General features: G+C 47.8%; 1 protein-coding gene across 2 annotated transcripts in view; it reads right to left on the bottom strand.

Moving 5' to 3' along the window:
* The window catches only part of LOC106576477 (plexin-A4), a 643097-nt gene that overhangs the window by 50218 nt on the left and 571437 nt on the right, over nt 1-21442 (bottom strand). For both annotated transcript variants that reach the window (XM_045700071.1, XM_045700072.1), the window contains exons 21-22: nt 12892-13034; nt 7824-8092 (exon numbers count right to left, since the gene is read on the bottom strand). In XM_045700071.1, the coding sequence (XP_045556027.1) occupies nt 7824-8092; nt 12892-13034 (412 nt within the window). The remainder of the gene's footprint in view (nt 1-7823; nt 8093-12891; nt 13035-21442) is intronic.

The raw sequence follows: 21442 nt of genomic DNA, 5'->3' as shown, positions 1-21442 counted from the left end.
GGGTTTTTGTTACACAAACATTATTGCAAAAACATTTTTGGCTCTCACTTCTAAAGGCCCCCAATCTTCCTGCCTATGCCTTTTATATTCAGGCACGCCAAGGGCACCTAAGCTACGCTGGGGTCTTAATAGAAGAGAAAGCAATTAAAACCTTTATTTGATCCCATTGGGATTGATGTCATTAGAAGGGCCTGTAATAATACTGGCCTCATTATTAACCTCTCCCTCCTTAGCCCATTCACACCCACTGTCTGGGACGACACAGCACATCACATTACAATAGAAAGTGAATGCACACATCCGTCGCCCTGCTCTCTTTCTCTCTCTGTTATGTTCGGTCTCTCATGCCAGTGGGCGCTCCGCTGGCGTGACTAATCGGGGCACCGTTCACCGGGCTACCACAGGCGGCCATACCGTGTGAATGGATAATATTCATGCGCACAATAACAAACAGCGGGGTCTGAAAGGCGAGAGGCGGGGATCGGATATCCTTTGACACGTCTCTGGCTCCTGTGTGGTGGGTAATCTGCCAAGAACCCCCCCCCTTCCCCCCTCACCCCACCACCACCTCAATGAGGCATGGCCACAGGCATCAATATTTCAGGATTAGGCCATTGTGTGTGTGGACGCCCCCTCTGCCCCTTCTGTCATCCGGCTGCCACCTGCAGCCTCCCCCTGGCCCCTCCTCTCAGAGCCCCCCTGGCCCCTCCACTCAGAGCCCTCCTGGCCCCTCCTCTCAGAGCCCTCCTGGCCCCTCCTCTCAGAGCCCTCCTGGCCCCTCCTCTCAGAGCCCTCCTGGCCCCTCCACTCAGAGCCCTCCTGGCCCCTCCTCTCAGAGCCCTCCTGGCCCCTCCTCTCAGAGCCCTCCTGGCCCCTCCACTCAGAGCCCTCCTGGCCCCTCCTCTCAGAGCCCTCCTGGCCCCTCCACTCAGAGCCCTCCTGGCCCCTCCTCTCAGAGCCCTCCTGGCCCCTCCACTCAGAGCCCTCCTGGCCCCTCCACTCAGAGCCCTCCTGGCCCCTCCACTCAGAGCCCTCCTGGCCCCTCCACTCAGAGCCCCCCTGGCCCCTCCACTCAGAGCCCTCCTGGCCCCTCCACTCAGAGCCCTCCTGGCCCCTCCTCTCAGAGCCCTCCTGGCCCCTCCTCTCAGAGCCCTCCTGGCCCCTCCACTCAGAGCCCTCCTGGCCCCTCCTCTCAGAGCCCTCCTGGCCCCTCCACTCAGAGCCCTCCTGGCCCCTCCACTCAGAGCCTCCTGGCCCATCCTCTCAGAGCCCTCCTGGCCCCTCCACTCAGAGCCCTCCTGGCCCCTCCTCTCAGAGCCCTCCTGGCCCCTCCACTCAGAGCCCTCCTGGCCCCCTCCACTCAGAGCCCTCCTGGCCCCTCCTCTCAGAGCCCTCCTGGCCCCTCCACTCAGAGCCCTCCTGGCCCCTCCACTCAGAGCCCTCCTGGCCCCTCCACTCAGAGCCCTCCTGGCCCCTCCACTCAGAGCCCTCCTGGCCCCTCCACTCAGAGCCCTCCTGGCCCCTCCACTCAGAGCCCTCCTGGCCCCTCCTCTCAGAGCCCTCCTGGCCCCTCCACTCAGAGCCCTCCACTCAGAGCCCTCCTGGCCCCTCCACTCAGAGCCCTCCTGGCCCCTCCACTCAGAGCCCCCCCTGGCCCCTCCACTCAGAGCCCTCCTGGCCCCTCCTCTCAGAGCCCTCCTGGCCCCTCCACTCAGAGCCCTCCTGGCCCCTCCACTCAGAGCCCTCCTGGCCCCTCCACTCAGAGCCCTCCTGGCCCCTCCACTCAGAGCCCTCCTGGCCCCTCCACTCAGAGCCCTCCTGGCCCCTCCACTCAGAGCCCTCCTGGCCCCTCCACTCAGAGCCCTCCACTCAGAGCCCTCCACTCAGAGCCCTCCACTCAGAGCCCTCCACTCAGAGCCCTCCACTCAGAGCCCTCCTGGCCCCTCCTCTCAGAGCCCTCCTGGCCCCTCCACTCAGAGCCCTCCTGGCCCCTCCACTCAGAGCCCTCCTGGCCCCTCCACTCAGAGCCCTCCTGGCCCCCTCCACTCAGAGCCCTCCTGGCCCCTCCACTCAGAGCCCTCCTGGCCCCTCCACTCAGAGCCCCCCTGGCCCCTCCACTCAGAGCCCTCCTGGCCCCTCCACTCAGAGCCCTCCTGGCCCCTCCACTCAGAGCCCTCCTGGCCCCTCCACTCAGAGCCCTCCTGGCCCCTCCACTCAGAGCCCTCCTGGCCCCTCCACTCAGAGCCCTCCTGGCCCCCTCCACTCAGAGCCCTCCTGGCCCCTCCACTCAGAGCCCTCCACTCAGAGCCCTCCACTCAGAGCCCTCCACTCAGAGCCCTCCACTCAGAGCCCTCCACTCAGAGCCCTCCACTCAGAGCCCACCTGGCCCCTTCTCTCAGAGCCCCCCTGGCCCCTCCACTCAGAGCCCTCCACTCAGAGCCCACCTGGCCCCTTCTCTCAGAGCCCCCCTGGCCCCTCCACTCAGAGCCCCCTGGCCCCTCCACTCAGAGCCCCCCTGGCCCCTCCACTCAGAGCCCCCCTGGCCCCTCTTAGGAGGACCATCGCATTGAGAGATGGAGGCTTGTGCCCGCTGTGACAATAGGCCGGGCCTGGCACCCCCTGCCAACCAGAATTGGCACAACACCTGGATGGGATTAACTTCCTGCTCTACTTGCGCCCCACTTTTATGTCGGCCGAGAGAGTCCTCGGCTCCAAGGGTCAGGGAGGTCATGTTTCATCTTTCCTTTCATGTGTCCCTCACTTATTTCCTCCACTCCACTCCCTCATTCTCTCTCCCTCCTCTCCCCTCAGACCCGGTCCCCTTATTTGTAATCATTCACACTTCCAAATGGTCTCCATGTAGACAAATTCAGCACATCAATCAAAGGGATGAAAAGAGTATAAAAGGGAGAGGTGGAAAAGAGGGGAGGGGTCTCAGTAAAAGACAAGAATAACAGAATGACTTGGAGATTGAGGGAGGGGTCTCCGTAAAAGACAAGAATAACAGAATGACTTGGAGATGGAGGGAGGGGTCTCAGTAAAATGGAAGAATAACAGAATGACTTGGAGATGGAGGGAGGGGTCTCAGTAAAATGGAAGAATAACAGAATGACTTGGAGATGGAGGGAGGAGTCTCAGTAAAATGGAAGAACGACAGAATGACTTGGAGATGGAGGGAGGAGTCTCAGTAAAATGGAAGAACGACAGAATGACTTGGAGATGGAGGGAGGAGTCTCAGTAAAATGGAAGAATGACAGAATGACTTGGAGATGGAGGGAGGAGTCAGTAAAATGGAAGAATGACAGAATGACTTGGAGATGGAGGGAGGAGTCTCAGTAAAATGGAAGAATAACAGGATGACTTGGAGATGGAGGGAGGAGTCAGTAAAATGGAAGAATAACAGAATGACTTGGATATAGAAGGACGGGTCTCAGTAAAAGACAAGAATAACAGAATGACTTGGATATAGAAGGACGGGTCTCAGTAAAATGGAAGAATAACAGAATGACTTGGAGATGGAGGGAGGAGTCTCAGTAAAATGGAAGTCTTTATCTCCTCTTTCAGCTCCCGCGTTTCCTCCTCTTTTTGTTATTTTATGTGTGTGTGTGTGTGTGTGTGTGTGTGTGTGTGTGTGTTCTAAAAGAATGTGTTCAGAAAGGTGTGTAACTGTGTGTAATTTTTGGCAGTGCGAGCCAGGCCCTCCAGTAATGATCTGTTTTGGCACGGCCCCACAGGGAGTCCTCATGCCCGTCCTCTATCCAAGCCCTGCCTATAGGGAAGATGGGATGAGGGGCTGCTGCACCGGGCCGTTACACCACAGCTGGCACCTAACATGTCCACAACGGTCCAACAACCTCCTCTTGACTGCCACATCTCTAGAACGTATCAGTAACGTTACCGATAAGTTAATATGGCTGTAATGGCTGTGTGCCTGCTTGGCACCCAGTCAGAGGGGCAGTGGGCATAAAAATGTATCTGAAACTGAGTCAACTTGTTGGTACTTAGTTCCCCCTGATTACAGAGCAGTCGTTTAGCCTCTGCACATGAGATGGGAACCAAAGAATTCCTGGATTGTAGATGCGGTGGGACGCATGAGTATGTCGTGCAGAGCCACGCTCTATAAAACGGAGGCTTAACGCTCAATGTATCTTCACAGCTCTCCCACTCATTCCACAGACATTTCTTTACAGGCATCTGGCATCACACTGATCATAAATGCATGATAATCTAAACCATGGGTGCTGAAACAGATGTGGCTTATAAACTAAGTTTTGACACCAGAGATCATTAATGAGGGTTCTGTATATCATATCGTCCTAGGGCGTTATTGATTGTGATAGATAAGCTCTTAAAATCAATAAGATGTTAAAGGAGAGGATTCTCAGTGACATTTTTCACTCTACCCTCCTCTTTGGTATTCTCCGGCGGCCAGGAGTGCCAACGAGCATCTGGGAGAGAACATGTGATGGCCTGGGGGGGTCACAAGGCTTTTCTCTGTTAACCAAACACGCAGCTGCGTTGGAGCTCTGCTGCTAGCCACGCCCCCTTCCTCCAATCCCACAGCATGAGGTCAAAAATGATTTCAATTTCCCACTCGGGCTCCTGGGGAGAAGATTGGCTGTCTGACGCAGAGCACAGGCTGTGTACCCAATGGCACCCTATGTCCTATATAGTGCACTACTTTTGACCTCATCCCTGATCAAAAGTAGTGCACTACATAGGGAATAGGGTACAATTTGGGACGTAGAAGCAGTCTCAGTGCTTAGGCTGATGTCTTCTTACTAGCACTACTGAGATAATCCTCACAGTATAATCAGAGGACCTCTAGCTCCAACTGATTATTATCCCCTGTGTGTGTGTGTGTGTGTGTGTGTGTGTGTGTGTGTGTGTGTGTGTGTGTGTGTGTGTGTGTGTGTGTGTGTGTGTGTGTGTGCATCAGGAGGGGCAGATGGAAGGTTGCTGGTAAAAGGAAATAATAAAAGGCCAGATTTTTTTTTAAATGATATATTACATGATAGATGGATGAAAGAAGTCTGAGCCGAGGAAAAGGTTTAGCAGCTATTTCACTATGCATGAAGAGAGGATGAGAGGGTGTAAGCGAGGGGTGAGGGGGGTGGAGGAAAGAGAGGGGGCTGACGGAGGAGGGCGCAGAAATGCGACAGATGGTTGTGGAAGTCTCTCGTTAGTTAGTTTGCCTGGTGGTGTGCTTCAGCTGAGGTTGAGACGGGCAGATGGGGATGTAGAGAAATGCGGGAGAGGAGAGTGAGAGTGGAGGAGTGGAGAGTGGAGGAGTGGAGAGTGGAGGAGAGGAGAGTGGAGGAGAGGAGAGTGGAGGAGAGGAGAGTGGAGGAGAGTGGAGGAGAGGAGTGGAGGAGAGGGGTGGAGAGTGGAGGAGAGGGGTGGAGAGTGGAGGAGAGGGGTGGAGAGTGGAGGAGAGGAGAGTAGAAGAGAGGAGAGGAGAGTGGTGGAGAGTGGAGGAGAGTGGAGGTTGTCTTGGAAATGGTGATGGGAAGCTGGTCTGGACACAGTGCTAAAGATGCCCTGCTCATGCACTTTAAGCAGTGATTTAGTAAAAAGGCAGGGAGGGGGGAAAGACAGAGAAAAGAGAGAGAAAGAGAGACGGCCTGCGCAGAGGCGGGGGGAGAGAGAGGGCGGGAGATAGATGGATAGAGCGAGAGAGGTAGAGAGAGAGAGATGGAGAGAGACAATGAGAGAGAGGGAGATTGGGAGGACACAGAGGGAGGACAAAGGGAGAGATAGATTGAGGGACGGGGAGATGTTACTCCGAGCCCAGATTTAGCCTTCCCATCACAGCTGAGTGAGTCCGGGTGTCTCCTCTATTTTGGGCGGGTATCCAGGGCCAAGCAGCAAGTCTGTGACTGTGTGTTAGGGCTAACAGCTAAAGGTTAGCCTTCAGACTGAGGGTGGCCACGTGTGATAGCACAAGCGGCTAACAGTTAGCCTCCACACTGAAGGTGACTGTGTGTGTTAGCGCTAGCAGCTAACAGTTAGCCTCCACACTGAGGGTGACTGTGTGTGTTAGCGCTAGCAGCTAACAGTTAGCCTCCACACTGAGGTTTACTGTGTGTGTTAGCGCTAGCGGAAATACAGTTAGAGGGGATTGGGCAGGGTATATGCAAATTAAATACTGTAGTATTCTACTGTAGTAGAAAAGGGTAGTGTTTTTGCAGACATTACTCAAGTATTTACTACAGTGTTTATTTTCTGATAAAACTGTAATATTTATTATAGTATTCTACAGTATACTACAACATTCTATAGTAAGTACAATACATGATCAAGTGACACTACAGCGTTTAGTATAATATTCTACACTATACTACAGTTTACTACAGAATTCTATAGTATTTTATAGTAAATTGTAGTATTGTTTAATTTGGGATTGAAGGAGTTTATTGCCCGGTAATGGCTCCGGAAGCTCTGGGTGCGATTAATCATGCCTTGCCCATACAGCATTAATCAAATGCTGTTAAACGTCTCCTTCATGATGTGAATATGCGGCTCATTTTCTGACACAACCCTTGCACAATGATACGCTCAATATGCTCCCATGTTAGTGAACAGCTAGCGAACAGAGGAATCTGTGTCTGTCTTCATTGGGGAGGAGGATTTCGCCCGAGGGAGGACGGGAGGTTTGCAATTGAAATTAGGAAGATTAAATTCATTTACGACATGCCTATCAAATCATTGGGGAGGCTGACTGAGCAGTGAGCACCCTGACCACACGGAAACTTCTTTTTCAAGGGTAACCGAGATGGTCACAAAACCTCCAGCACCATATATGGTGATATGGTGTTGAATTGAAGTGGTGGTACTGTGTATACGATACAGACTGACACACAGGGAAGTGTTGATTGGGCAGGGAGCAGCTAGGGCTTTTAACAATCCCATTTCTTTTTCAAGTGAGGATTTTTACAGCTTTTTTTAAATTGGATTCTCCGCTAATTAATCGTAATTATATTCTAATGATGTGCGTGTCAGAGCAGTACATGTTTCTGAGACAAAGTGATCATTTCAATGTCATTGAAGTTAATTCCACATGTCACCGCCGCAAAACAGTAAACATGGAGCGATCAGGCATGGCCGATCGGCTTGGTGCTTGACTAATACACTAATTCAACAAAGTCCAGTTTCAAAGGACGCATCCCAAATGGAACCCTATGGGCCCTGGTCAAAAGTACTGCGCTATATAGGAAATAAGGATTTTAACCTGTTCTTAGTTTTAGCATAAACCAGCCATTCTAGAGAGTTAGAGGTGGATAAGAAGTACGAACATTGGTATTAATGATCAATTGAGAGAAGCTTGGAGAGGGAAAGCGAACCCACAGCCACCGTTGTCTATTACCATTGAGTGGAAATCTATGAGTGTTAATGTGTAGGATAAAGCTGATGCAACGTTGATGTTAGCATTAGTCAGCTGTTCAGAGCTTAAATGCTTAAGAGCTCCGCGAGGGCCCAATCATTCACTCTGTCGCAGATAGAGAGAGAAGAGAGATATAAAGAGGGATAGATAGAGAAAGAGAAGAGAGTGATGAAGAGAGATATATAGAGAAAGAGAGAAAGAGAAGAGAGTGATGAAGAGAGATAGATAGAGAAAGAGAGCGAGAGAAGAGTGATGAAGAGAGTGTGAGTTTGTGCAGGTGTTCTGGAGAAGTGAAGTCACTCACCTCTCTCCCCAGACACAGAGAGGTGAGGACAGAGCCAAGGCCTTTGTCTTAATGAGGCCAGAGATGGCCCACAAGAGTCACACACACACACACACACACACACACACACACACACACACACACTTCTCCCCTCACCTTCGGAGCAGCAGCTTGGGGTGGTTCTTGCTCTCCAGGTTGCGGTCTATGAGGTCAGAGAGCAAGTGCTTGAGGACATCAGTGGCGTACTCCAGTTTACTCTGCAGCATTGTCATGATGAGCGAGGCCACGTTGCCACGGTCACGCATGGAGAAGCCGCGCTGCGACTCGAGCGTGCGGATGAAGGAGAGCAGGAAGACCTTGTTGTTGATGAGCTGGCCGAACAGCTTCAGGCCCTTCTCCACCTGCTCCTGTCTGTAGCCCGGCACCTGGGAGACAGGGAGGAGAAGAAGAGAGGAAAGGGAGGAGAGACGGATATGCTTAGATGACAATGGTCAGGGAGTCTCAGGGTCAGAGGTCACAGTTGTCTCAGATACAGAGAGACTGTTTGGAGTCAAGGAGACTTACAGTCATGCATGCATACATTTTACACACAGGTGGTCCGGGAATGGAATCCACTGCCCTGGCGTTACAAACACCATGCTCTACCAACTGAGCTACAAAGGACCACATGGCCAGGCAAAACGCCTGGCCCAAGTCATGGGAGTAACATAACAACACAACATCCCTAGTCATGGGTGTAACATAATAACACAACACCCCTAGTCATGGGAGGAACATAACAACACAACATCCCTAGTCATGGGAGTAACATAACAACACAACATCCCTAGTCATGGGAGTGACACAACATCCCTAGTCATGGGATAACATAACACCACAACACCCCTAGTCATGGGAGTAACATAACAACACAACATCCCTAGTCATGGGAGTAACATAACAACACAACATCCCTAGTCATGGGAGTAACACAACATCCCTAGTCATGGGATAACATAACACCACAACACCCCTAGTCATGGGAGTAACATAACAACACAACATCCCTAGTCATGGGAGTAACATAACAACACAACACCCCTAGTCATGGGAGTAACATAACAACACAACATCCCTAGTCATGGGAGTAACATAACAACACAACATCCCCAGTCATGGGAGTAACATAACAACACAACACCCCTAGTCATGGGAGTAACATAACAACACAACATCCCTAGTCATGGGAGTAACATAATAACACAACATCCCTAGTCATGGGAGGAACATAACACCACAACACCCCTAGTCATGGGAGTAACATAACAACACAACATCCCTAGTCATGGGAGTAACACAACATCCCTTGTCATGGGAGTAACATAACAACACAACATCCCCAGTCATGGGAGTAACATAACAACACAACACCCCTAGTCATGGGAGTAACATAACAACACAACATCCCTAGTCATGGGAGTAACATAATAACACAACATCCCTAGTCATGGGAGGAACATAACACCACAACACCCCTAGTCATGGGAGTAACATAACAACACCCCTAGTCATGGGAGTAACACAACATCCCTAGTCATGGGAGTAACACAACATCCCTAGTCATGGGAGTAACATAACAACACAACACCCCTAGTCATGGGAGTAACATAACAACACAACACCCCTAGTCATGGGAGTAACACAACACCACAACATCCCTAGTCATGGGAGTAACATAACACCACAACACCCCTAGTCATGGGAGTAACATAACACCACAACACCCCTAGTCATGGGAGTAACATAACAACACAACATCCCTAGTCATGGGAGTAACATAACAACACAACATCCCTAGTCATGGGAGTAACATAACAACACAACATCCCTAGTCATGGGAGTAACACAACATCCCTAGTCATGGGAGTAACATAACAACACAACACCCCTAGTCATGGGAGTAACATAACAACACAACATCCCTAGTCATGGGAGTAACATAACACCACAACACCCCTAGTCATGGGAGTAACATAACAACACAACACCCCTAGTCATGGGAGTAACATAACAACACAACATCCCTAGTCATGGGAGTAACATAACAACACAACACCCCTAGTCATGGGAGTAACATAACAACACAATACCCCTAGTCATGGGAGTAACATAACAACACAACATCCCTAGTCATGGGAGTAACATAACAACACAACATCCCTAGTCATGGGAGTAACATAACAACACAACATCCCTAGTCATGGGAGTAACACAACATCCCTAGTCATGGGAGTAACATAACAACACAACACCCCTAATCATGGGAGTAACATAACAACACCCCTAGTCATGGGATAACATAACACCACAACACCCCCAGTCATGGGAGTAACACAACATCCCTAGTCATGGGAGTAACATAACAACACAACATCCCCAGTCATGGGAGTAACACAACATCCCTAATCATGGGATAACATAACACCACAACACCCCCAGTCATGGGATAACATAACACCACAACACCCCCAGTCATGGGAGTAACATAACATCCCTAGTCATGGGAGTAACATAACAACACAACACCCCTAGTCATGGGAGTAACATAACAACACAACATCCCTAGTCATGGGAGTAACATAACAACACAACACCCCTAGTCATGGGAGTAACATAACAACACAACACCCCTAGTCATGGGAGTAACATAACAACACAACATCCCCAGTCATGGGAGTAACATAACAACACAACATCCCTAGTCATGGGAGTAACATAACAACACAACACCCCTAGTCATGGGAGTAACATAACAACACAACACCCCTAGTCATGGGAGTAACACAACACCACAACATCCCTAGTCATGGGAGTAACATAACAACACAACATCCCTAGTCATGGGAGTAACACAACATCCCTAGTCATGGGAGTAACATAACACCACAACATCCCTAGTCATGGGAGTAACATAACAACACAACACCCCAAGTCATGGGAGTAACACAACACCACAACATCCCTAGTCATGAGAGTAACATAACAACACAACATCCCTAGTCATGGGAGTAACACAACATCCCTAGTCATGGGAGTAACATGGACCCAGCACTAGAGGAATCAGACATCCAGGGATAGACTATAGACTCTGACTGACTGTGGGGAAGAACTCATTCCATGGCCTTGGCATCTCCCATTCCAGCCAAATCCATTATCACTCCACTGGATCAATTAGCTGTGTAGACCCGGTTCTCTCAAATGACCGTGTGCTAATGATTCCAGCACGGAATGTCAGCATGGGAGCATAACTGGGAGAGCGAGGAGTTTTGCCTAGCACTTGTTTTTTTTAAGGTAGAGTCATTTTAACCAAGTCTTTTGAGAGCCCTGCTTATTTCTTTGACTCCACAATATGAACGTTGTTCCCCGGCAAAGCTGACGCAAGATGAAAGCAGCGTGTGTGGTGTATTCCCCTCCACGGGCGGAAATTGTCCCTGCGCCGTTTACGCTAGTCTAGTCAGTCGCCGTGCGATTTCCCGTTTTCATAAATTGCACCTACAGAGATAACATTTTTTGATCTGTCAGGATAGATTGGAGTGAGCAACGGTCTCTCTACGCGACACGTCTGTCAGGGAGCACAAGTTTCCTCGCTGTCGCTTTCCATGAGGACACAGTAATCTGCAGTTCACACTGTGCAAGAGTTATTGTTAAAACCCTAGTCTATTTCATAACATCTGACATTACTTGCCTAGTTAAATAAAGGTTAAATAAAACTTTTATAAAAAGGAGCAAAGAGACAGAGAAAGAGAGAAAGAGAGAGAGAAAGAGAAAGAGAAAGAGGGAAACAGAGTGGAGGTTTGTTGAGATGTCCCATGAGACAGTCCCATTCAACATCCCGCTGTAGTCCCATAATCAAACAGCCCTATTCAACATCCCACTGTAGTCCCATAATCAAACAGCCCTATTCAACATCCCACTGTAGTCCCATAATCAAACAGCCCTATTCAACATCCCACTGTAGTCCCATAATCAAACAGCCCTATTCAACATCCCACTGTAGTCCCATAATCAAACAGCCCTATTCAACATCCCACTGTAGTCCCATAATCAAACAGCCCTATTCAACATCCCACTGTAGTCCCATAATCAAACAGCCCTATTCAACATCCCACTGTAGCCCCATAATCAAACAGCCCTATTCAACATCCCACTGTAGTCCCATAATCAAACAGCCCTATTCAACATCCCACTGTAGCCCCATAATCAAACAGCCCTATTCAACATCCCACTGTAGTCCCATAATCAAACAGCCCTATTCAACATCCCACCTACTGATAACTATCACAAAATCAGGAGAAAATGTAGGCATCCATGTTCGCTGAGGAAAAATACAATGTATATCTTCTTGGGATTTATCAGGTAGGCCTAGAGTCATCGCTAATATTAGTACATTTGAGCCATTGAGATGAAATGGCAGTAGCTCTAATCCTTTCATAAAGAGAGAGCAAGAGAGATTCAGCCCAATCAAATTCACTCTACAAACTATGAATGTGCACTGTTGGAGATTGCCCATCCACACTTGATTTGCTCCAAGCCCAATAAGGGCTATTTCCTGTATCATCTCCCACATCAATAACAATTAACCAGCTATCACCAGCCAGAGATGAGCCCACTGCTACTTTCATTAGGTTTCATTTCACATTAAACTCCCTCATATAACGGGACATTTATACCAATTAAAACATCATTAATTTTTCTTATAACGGGGAATTCTCATCAGGCACCCGCATGGTCGACTCTGAGCCTGTGAAATAGGGGCCTCGCAGCTAGAAGTTGTTCAATTATCACTGCCCATCACTGTTATTAGGGAATAAATAACTAGCTTGTCAGTTCAGAGTTGATTTGCTTTTCTCTCCGCTATACTTTTAATTTGTCCTCGACTCTGAGAAACCGTCTTGTCACATGTTGTTACCATTACTAACAGGAGATTTGACTGCACTGCTGCGTCAAGCCCTAATGAGAGACAATGTTATGTTTACCGAGCGTGAGCACAAACAACGACAGCTTTAATTCTATCCGTAACCCCACTGTGCCTTTAATTTACTTTTATACTTTTGTTTGAGAATGCATTGATGGAAACCACTTTGAGATATGCGTACTTATCTATGTCAGGGAGTTAATGATGAACAATGTTTAGAACCTAAACTGAAGTGATATTCAGTCAGGCAGATGATAGGGCAGCTCTTACCTCCAGGTCCCTGAGGACAGGGTGCTCCTCTATGCCAGGGAAGAGGACCCTCATGGTGTAGGCCCTGTAGTCCAGGAAGGGGATGCCCACTCCGTCCAGGTCACTGGTCAACTCATGGATGTCTGTCTGCAGCTCGGCAAAGGCTGAGGGGATAAACGGACAAACAGTCTTCTTAAAGGTAGAGTCAGCGACATGACGTACAGTTGAAGTCGGAAGTTTGCTTACACCTTAGCCAAATACATTTAAACTCAGTTTTTCACAATTCCTGACATTTAATCCTAGTAAAAATCCCCTGTCTTAGGTCAGTTAGGATCACCACTTTATTTGAAGAATGTGAAATGTCAGAATAATAGTAGAGAGAATGATTTATTTCAGCTTTTATTTCTTTCATCACATTCCCAGTGGGTCAGAAGTTTACATACACTCAATTAGTATTTGGTAGCATTGCCTTTAAATTGTTTAACTTGGGTCAAACGTTTTGGGTAGCTTTGCACAAGCTTCCCACAATAAATTGGGTGAATTTTGGCCCATTCCTCCTGACAGAGCTGGTGTAACTGAGTCAGGTTAGTTGGCCTCCTTGCTCGCACACACTTTTTCAGTTCTGCCCACAAATTTTCTATAGGATTGAGGTCAGGGCTTTGTGATGGCCACTCCAATACCTTGACTTTGTTGTCCTTAAGCCATTTTGCCACAACTTTGGAAGTACGTATGCTTGGGGTCATAGTCAAATCAAATCAAATGTATTTATATAGCCCTTCGTATATCAGCTGATATCTCAAAGTGCTGTACAGAAACCCAGCCTAAAACCCCAAACAGCAAGCAATGCATGTGAAAGAAGCATGGTGGCTAGGAAAAACTTCCTAGGAAAAACTCCCTAGAAAGGCCAAAAACCTAGGAAGAAACCTAGAGAGGAACCAGGCTATGAGGGGTGGCCAGTCCTCTTCTGGCTGTGCGGTGGATATTATAACAGAACATGGTCAAGATGTTAAAATGTTCATAAATGACCAGCATGGTCAAATAATAATAATCATAGTAGTTGTCGAGGGTGCAACAAGCATGTCCGGTGAACAGGTCAGGGTTCCATAGCCGCAGGCAGAACAGTTGAAACTGGAGCAGCAGCACGGCCAGGTGGACTGGGGACAGCAAGGAGTTATCATGCCAGGTAGTCCTGAGGCATGGTCCTAGGGCTCAGGTCCTCCGAGAGAAAGAAAGAAAGAGAGAATTAGAGAGAGCATATTTAAATTCACACAGGACACCGGATAAGACAAGAGAAATACTCCAGATGTAACAGACTGACCCTAGCCCCCCGACACATAAACTACTGCAGCATAAATACTGGAGGCTGAGACAGGAGGGATCAGAAGACACTGTGGCCCCATCCGATGATACCCCCGGACAGGGCCAAACAGGCAGGATATAACCCCGCCCACTTTGCCAAAGCACAGCCCCCACACCACTAGAGGGATGTCTCTAACCACCAACTTACCGTCCTAAGACAAGGCCGAGTATAGCCCACAAAGATCTCCGCCACGGCACAACCCAAGGGGGGGGGGCGCCAACCCAGACAGGAAGACCACGTCAGTGACTCAACCCACTCAAGTGACGCACCCCTCCCATGGACGGCATGGAAGAACACCAGTAAGCCAGTGACTCAGCCCCTGTAATAGGGTTAGAGGCAGAGAATCCCAGTGGAGAGAGGGGAACCGGCAAGGCAGAGACAGCAAGGGCGGTTCGTTGCTCCAGCCTTTCCGTTCACCTTCACACTCCTGGGCCAGACTATAGTTAATCATAGGACCTACTGAAGAGATAAGTCTTCAGTAAAGACTTAAAGGTTGAGACTGAGTCTGCGTCTCTCACATGGGTAGGCAGACCATTCCATAAAAATTGAGCTCTATAGGAGTAAGCCCTACCTCCAGCCGTTTGCTTAGAAATTCTAGGGACAATTAGGAGGCCTGCGTCTTGTGACCGTAGCGCACATGTAGGTATGTATGGCAGGACCAAATCGGAAAGATAGGTAGGAGCAAGCCCATGTAATGCTTTGTAGGTTAGCAGTAAAACCTTGAAATCAGCCCTTGCCTTAACAGGAAGCCAGTGTAGGGAGGCTAGCACTGGAGTAATATGATCAAATTTTTGGGTTCTAGTCAGGATTCTAGCAGCCGTATTTAGCACTAACTGAAGTTTGTTTAGTGCTTTATCCGGGTAGCCGGAAAGTAGAGCATTGCAGTAGTCCAGCCTAGAAGTAACAAAAGCATGGATTAATTTTTCTGCATCATTTTTGGACAGAAAGTTTCTGATTTTTGCAATGTTACGTAGATGGAAAAAAGCTGTCCTTGAAACAGTCTTGATATGTTCTTCAAAAGAGAGATCAGGGTCCAGAGTAACGCCGAGGTCCTTCACAGTTTTATTTGAGACGACTGTACAACCATCCAGATTAATTGTCAGATTCAACAGAAGATCTCTTTGTTTCTTGGGACCTAGAACAAGCATCTCTGTTTTGTCCGAGTTTAAAAGTAGAAAGTTTGCAGCCATCCACTTCTTTATATCTGAAACACAGGCTTCTAGCGAGGGCAATTTTGGGGCTTCACCATGTTTCATTGAAATGTACAGCTGTGTGTCGTCCGCATAGCAGTGAAATTTAACATTATGTTTTCGAATGACATCCCCAAGAGGTAAAATATACTGCTCAAAAAAATAAAGGGAACACTTAAACAACACAATGTAACTCCAAGTTAATCACACTTCTGTGAAATCAAACTGTCCACTTAGGAAGCAACACTGATTGACAATAAATTTCACATGCTGTTGTGCAAATGGAATAGACAACAGGTGGAAATTATGAGCAATTAGCAAGACACCCCCAATAAAGGAGTGGTTCTGCACAGACCACTTCTCAGTTCCTATGCTTCCTGGCTGATGTTTTGGTCACTTTTGAATGCTGGCGGTGCTTTCACTCTAGTGGTAGCATGAGACGGAGTCTACAACCCACACAAGTGGCTCAGGTAGTGCAGCTCATCCAGGATGGCACATCAATGCGAGCTGTAGTAAGAAGGTTTGCTGTGTCTGTCAGCGTAGTGTCCAGAGCATGGAGGCGCTACCAGGAGACAGGCCAGTACATCAGGAGACGTGGAGGAGGCCGTAGGAGGACAACAATCCAGCAGCAGGACCGCTACCTCCGCCTTTGTGCAAGGAGGAGCAGGAGGAGCACTGCCAGAGCCCTGCAAAATGACCTCCAGCAGGCCACAAATGTGCATGTGCCTGCTCAAACGGTCAGAAACAGACTCCATGAGAGTGGTATGAGGGCCTGACGTCCACAGGTGGGGGTTGTGCTTACAGCCCAACACCGTGCAGGACGTTTGGCATTTGCCAGAGAACACCAAGATTGGCAAATTCGCCACTGGCGCCCTGTGCTCTTCACAGATGAAAGCAGGTTCACACTGAGCACATGTGACAGATGTGACAGAGTCTGGAGACGCCGTGGAGAACATTCTGCTGCCTGCAACATCCTCCAGCATGACCGGTTTGGCGGTGAGTGAGTCATGGTGTGGGATGGCATTTCTTTGGGGGGCCGCACAGCCCTCCATGTGCTCGCTAGAGGTAGCCTGACTGCCATTAGGTACCGAGATGAGATCCTCAGACCCCTTGTGAGACCATATGCTGGTGCGGTTGGCCCTGGGTTCCTCCTAATGCAAGACAATGCTAGACCTCATGTGGCTGGAGTGTGTCAGCAGTTCCTGCAAGAGGAAGGCATTGATGCTATGGACTGGCCCGCCCGTTCCCCAGACTTAAATCCAATTGAGCACATCTGGGACATCATGTCTCGCTCCATCCACCAATGTCACGTTGCACCACAGACTGTCCAGGAGTTGGCGGGTGCTTTAGTCCAGGTCTGGGAGGAGATCCCTCAGGAGACCATCCGCCGCTTCATCAGGAGCATGCCCTGGCGTTGTAGGGAGGTCATACAGGCACGTGGAGGCCACACACACTACTGAGCCTCATTTTGATTTGTTTTAAGGACATTACATCAAAGTTGGATCAGCCTGTAGTGTGGTTTTCCACTTTAATTTTGAGTGTGACTCCAAATCCAGACCTCCATGGGTTGATAAATTGGATTTCCATTGATTATTTTTGTGTGATTTTGTTGTCAGCACATTCAACTATGTAAAGAAAAAAGTATTTAATAAGATTATTTCATTCATTCAGATCTAGGATGTGTTATTTTAGTGTTCCCTTTATTTTTTTGAGCAGTGTATATAGTGAAAACAATAGTGGTCCTAAAACGGAACCTTGAGGAACACCGAAATGTACAATTGATTTGTCAGAGGACAAACCATTCACAGAGACAAACTGATATCTTTCCGACAGATAAGATCTAAACCAGGCCAGAACTTGTCCATGTAGACCAATTTGGGTTTCCAATCTCTCCAAAAGAATGTGGTGATCGATGGTATCAAAAGCGGCACTAAGATCTAGGAGCACGAGGACAGATGCAGAGCCTCGGTCTGACGTCATTAAAAGGTAATTTACCACCTTCACAAGTGCAGTCTCAGTGCTATGATGGGGTCTAAAACCAGACTGAAGCGTTTCGTATACATTGTTTGTCTTCAGGAAGGCAGTGAGTTGCTGCGCAACAGCTTTTTCACATTTTTTTGAGAGGAATGGAAGATTCGATATAGGCCGATAGTTTTTTATAATTTCTGGGTCAAGATTCGGCTTTTTCAAGAGAGGCTTTATTACTGCCACTTTTAGTGAATTTGGTACACATCCGGTGGATAGAGAGCCGTTTATTATGTTCAACATAGGAGGGCCAAGCACAGGAAGCAGCTCTTTCAGTAGTTTAGTTGGAATAGGGTCCAGTATGCAGCTTGAGGGTTTAGAGGCCATGATTATTTTCATCATTGTGTCAAGAGATATAGTACTAAAACACTTTAGTATCTCCCTTGATCCTAGGTCCTGGCAGAGTTGTGCAGACTCAGGACAATGGAGCTTTGGAGGAATACGCAGAATTAAAGAGGAGTCTGTAATTTGCTTTCTAATGATCATGATCTTTTCCTCAAAGAAGTTCATAAATTTATTACTGCTGAAGTGAAAGCCATCCTCCATTTGCGAATGCTGCTTTTTAGTTAGCTTTGCGACAGTATCAAAAAGAAATTTCGGATTGTTCTTATTTTCCTCAATTAAGTTGGAAAAATAGGATGATCGAGCAGCAGTGAGGGCTCTTCGATACTGCACGGTACTGTCTTTCCAAGCTAGTCAAAAGACTTCCAGTTTGGTGTGGCGCCATTTCCGTTCCAATTTTCTGGAAGCTTGCTACAGAGCTCGTGTATTTTCTGTATACCAGGGAGCTAGTTTCTTATGACATGTTTTTAGTTTTTAGGGGTGCAACTGCATCTAGGGTATTGTGCAAGGTTAAATTGAGTTCCTCGGTTAGGTGGTTAACTGATTTTTGTCCTCTGACGTCCTTGGGTAGGCAGAGGGAGTCTGGAAGGGCATCAAGGAATCTTTGGGTTGTCTGAGAATTTATAGCACGACTTTTAATGCTCCTTGGTTGGGGTCTGAGCAGATTATTTGTTGCAATTGCAAACGCAATAAAATGGTGGTCCGATAATCCAGGATTATGAGGAAAAACATTAAGATCCACAACATTTATTCCATGGGACAAAACTAGGTCCAGAGTATGACTGTGGCAGTGAGTAGGTCCAGAGACATGTTGGACAAAACCCATTGAGTCGATGATGGCTCCGAAAGCCTTTTGGAGTGGGTCTATGGACTTTTCCATGTGAATGTTAAAGTCACCAAAAATTAGAATATTATCTGCTATGACCTCAAGATCCGATAGGAATTCAGGGAACTCAGTGAGGAACACTGCATATGGCCCAGGAGGCCTGTAAACAGTAGCTATAAAAAGTGATTGAGTAGGCTGCATAGATTTCATGACTAGAAGCTCAAAAGACGAAAACGTCATTGTTTTTTTTTTTGTAAATTGAAATTTGCTATCGTAAATGTTAGCAACACCTCCGCCTTTGCCGGATGCACGGGGGGTATGGTCACTAGTGTAACCAGGGGGTGAGGCCTCATTTAACACAGTAAATTCATCAGGCTTAAGCCATGTTTCAGTCAGGCCAATCACATCAAGATTATGATCAGTGATTAGTTCATTGACAATAACTGCCTTGGAAGTGAGGGATCTAACATTAAGTAACCCAATTTTGAGATGTGAGGTATCACAATCTCTTTCAATAATGGCAGGAATGGAGGAGGTCTTTATACTAGTGAGATTGCTAAAGCGAACACCGCCATCTTTAATTTTGCCCAACCTAGATCGAGGCACAGACACGGTCTCAATGGAGAAAGCTGAGCTGACTACGCTGACTGTGCTAGTGGCAGACTCCACTAAACTAGCAGGCTGGCTAACAGCCTGCTGCCTGGCCTGCACCCTATTTCATTGTGGAGCTAGGGGAGTTAGAGCCCTGTCTATGTTCATAGATAAGATGAGAGCACCCCTCCAGCTAGGATGGAGTCCGTTACTCCTCAACAGGCCAGGCTTGGTCCTGTTTGTGGGTGAGTCCCAGAAAGAGGGCCAATTATCTACAAATTCTATCTTTTGGGAGTGGCAGAACACAGTTTTCAACCAGTGATTGAGTTGTGAGACTCTGCTGTAGAGCTCATCACTCCCCCTAACTGGGAGGGGGCCAGAGACAATTAATCGATGCTGACACATCTTTCTAGCTGATTTACACGCTGAAGCTATGTTGCGCTTGGTGACCTCTGACTGTTTCATCCTAACATCGTTGGTGCCGACGTGGATAACAATATCTCTATACTCTCTACACTCGCCAGTTTTAGCTTTAGCCAGCACCGTCTTCAGATTAGCCTTAACGTCGGTAGCCCTGCCCCCTGGTAAACAGTGTATGATCGCTGGATGATTCGTTTTAAGTCTAATACTGCGGGTAATGGAGTCGCCAATGACTAGGGTTTTCAATTTGTCAGAGCTAATGGTGGGAGCCTTCGGCGTCTCAGACCCCACAACGGGAGGAGTAGAGACCAGAGAAGTTTCGGCCTCCGACTCCGACTCGCTTAATGGGGAGAACCGGTTGAAAGTTTCTGTCGGCTGAATAAGCGACACCGGTTGAGCATTCCTACAGCATTTCCCTCCAGAAGCCATGAGAAAATTGTCCGGCTGTGGGGACCGTGCGAGGGGGTTTATACTAACGTTACTATCTGTACTTACTGGTGGCACAGACGCTGTTTCATCCTTTCCTACACTGAAATTACCCTTGCCTTACGATTGCGTCTGAAGCTGAGCTTGCAGCACAACTATCCTTGCCGTAAGGCGATCGTTCTCCTGTATATTATAAGTACAACGACTGCAATTAGAAGGCATCATGTTAATGTTACTTAGCTTCGGCTGTTTGAAGTCCTGACGAACCATGTCCAGATAAAACCTCCGGGGTAAAAAAGTTGAATGAAAAAAGTTGAGTGAGGGAAAAACTAAAAATATATGGTAATGAAAAAGTAAAAACCGTGAGGTAGTCAGGTAGCAAAGTAAGATCGGCAACAAAACGCACAGCAGCACGTAAACAAGTCTGCAAGTTGGAAGAGACATTTGGAAGACACATTTGCGACCAAATATTAACTTCCTGACTGATGTCTTGAGATGTTGCTTCAATATATCCACATAATTTTCCTACCTCATGATGCCATCTATTTTGTGAAGTGCACCAGTCCCTCCTGCAGAAAAGCACCCCTACAACATGATGCTGCCACCCCCGTGCTTCACGGTTGGGATGGTGTTCTTCGGCTTGCAAGCCTCCCCCTTTTTCCTCCAAACATAACGATGGCCATTATGGCCATTATGGCCATTTTTGTTTCATCAGACCAGAGGACATTTCTCCAAAATGTACGATCTTTGTCCCCATGTGCAGTTGCAAACCGTAGTCTGGCTTTTTTATGGCAGTTTTGGAGCAGTGGCTTCTTCCAAGCTGAGCAGCCTTTCAGGTTATGTCGATATAGGACTCGTTTTACTGTGGATATAGAAACTTTTGTACCTGTTTCCTCCAGCGTCTTCACAAGGTCCTTTGCTGTTGTTCTGGGATTGATTTGCGCTTTTTGCACCAAAGTACATTCATCTCTGAGCAGTATGACGGCTGCGTGTTCCCATGGTTTTCATACTTGCGTACTATTGTTTGTACAGATGAATGTGGTACCTTCGGCCGTTTGGAAATTGCTCCCAAGGATGAACCAGACTTGTGGAGGTCTACATTTTTTCCCTGAGGTCTTGGCTGATTTCTTTTGATTTCCCATGATGTCAAGCAAAGAGGCACTGAATTTAAAGGTAGGCCTTGAAATATATCCACAGGTACACCTCCAATTGACTCAAATGATGTCAATTAGCCTATCAGAAGCTTCTAAAGCCATGACATCATTTTCTGGTATTTTCCTAGCTGTTTAAAGGCACAGTCAACTTAGTGTATGTAAACTTCTGACCCATTGGAATTGTGATACAGTGAATTATAAGTGAAATAATCTGTCTGTAAACAATTGTTGGAAAACT

The sequence above is a fragment of the Salmo salar genome, chromosome ssa17, assembly GCF_905237065.1.
Source record: "Salmo salar chromosome ssa17, Ssal_v3.1, whole genome shotgun sequence".
NCBI lineage: Eukaryota > Metazoa > Chordata > Actinopteri > Salmoniformes > Salmonidae > Salmo > Salmo salar.
This window is presented reverse-complemented; position numbering and strand designations above follow the sequence as displayed.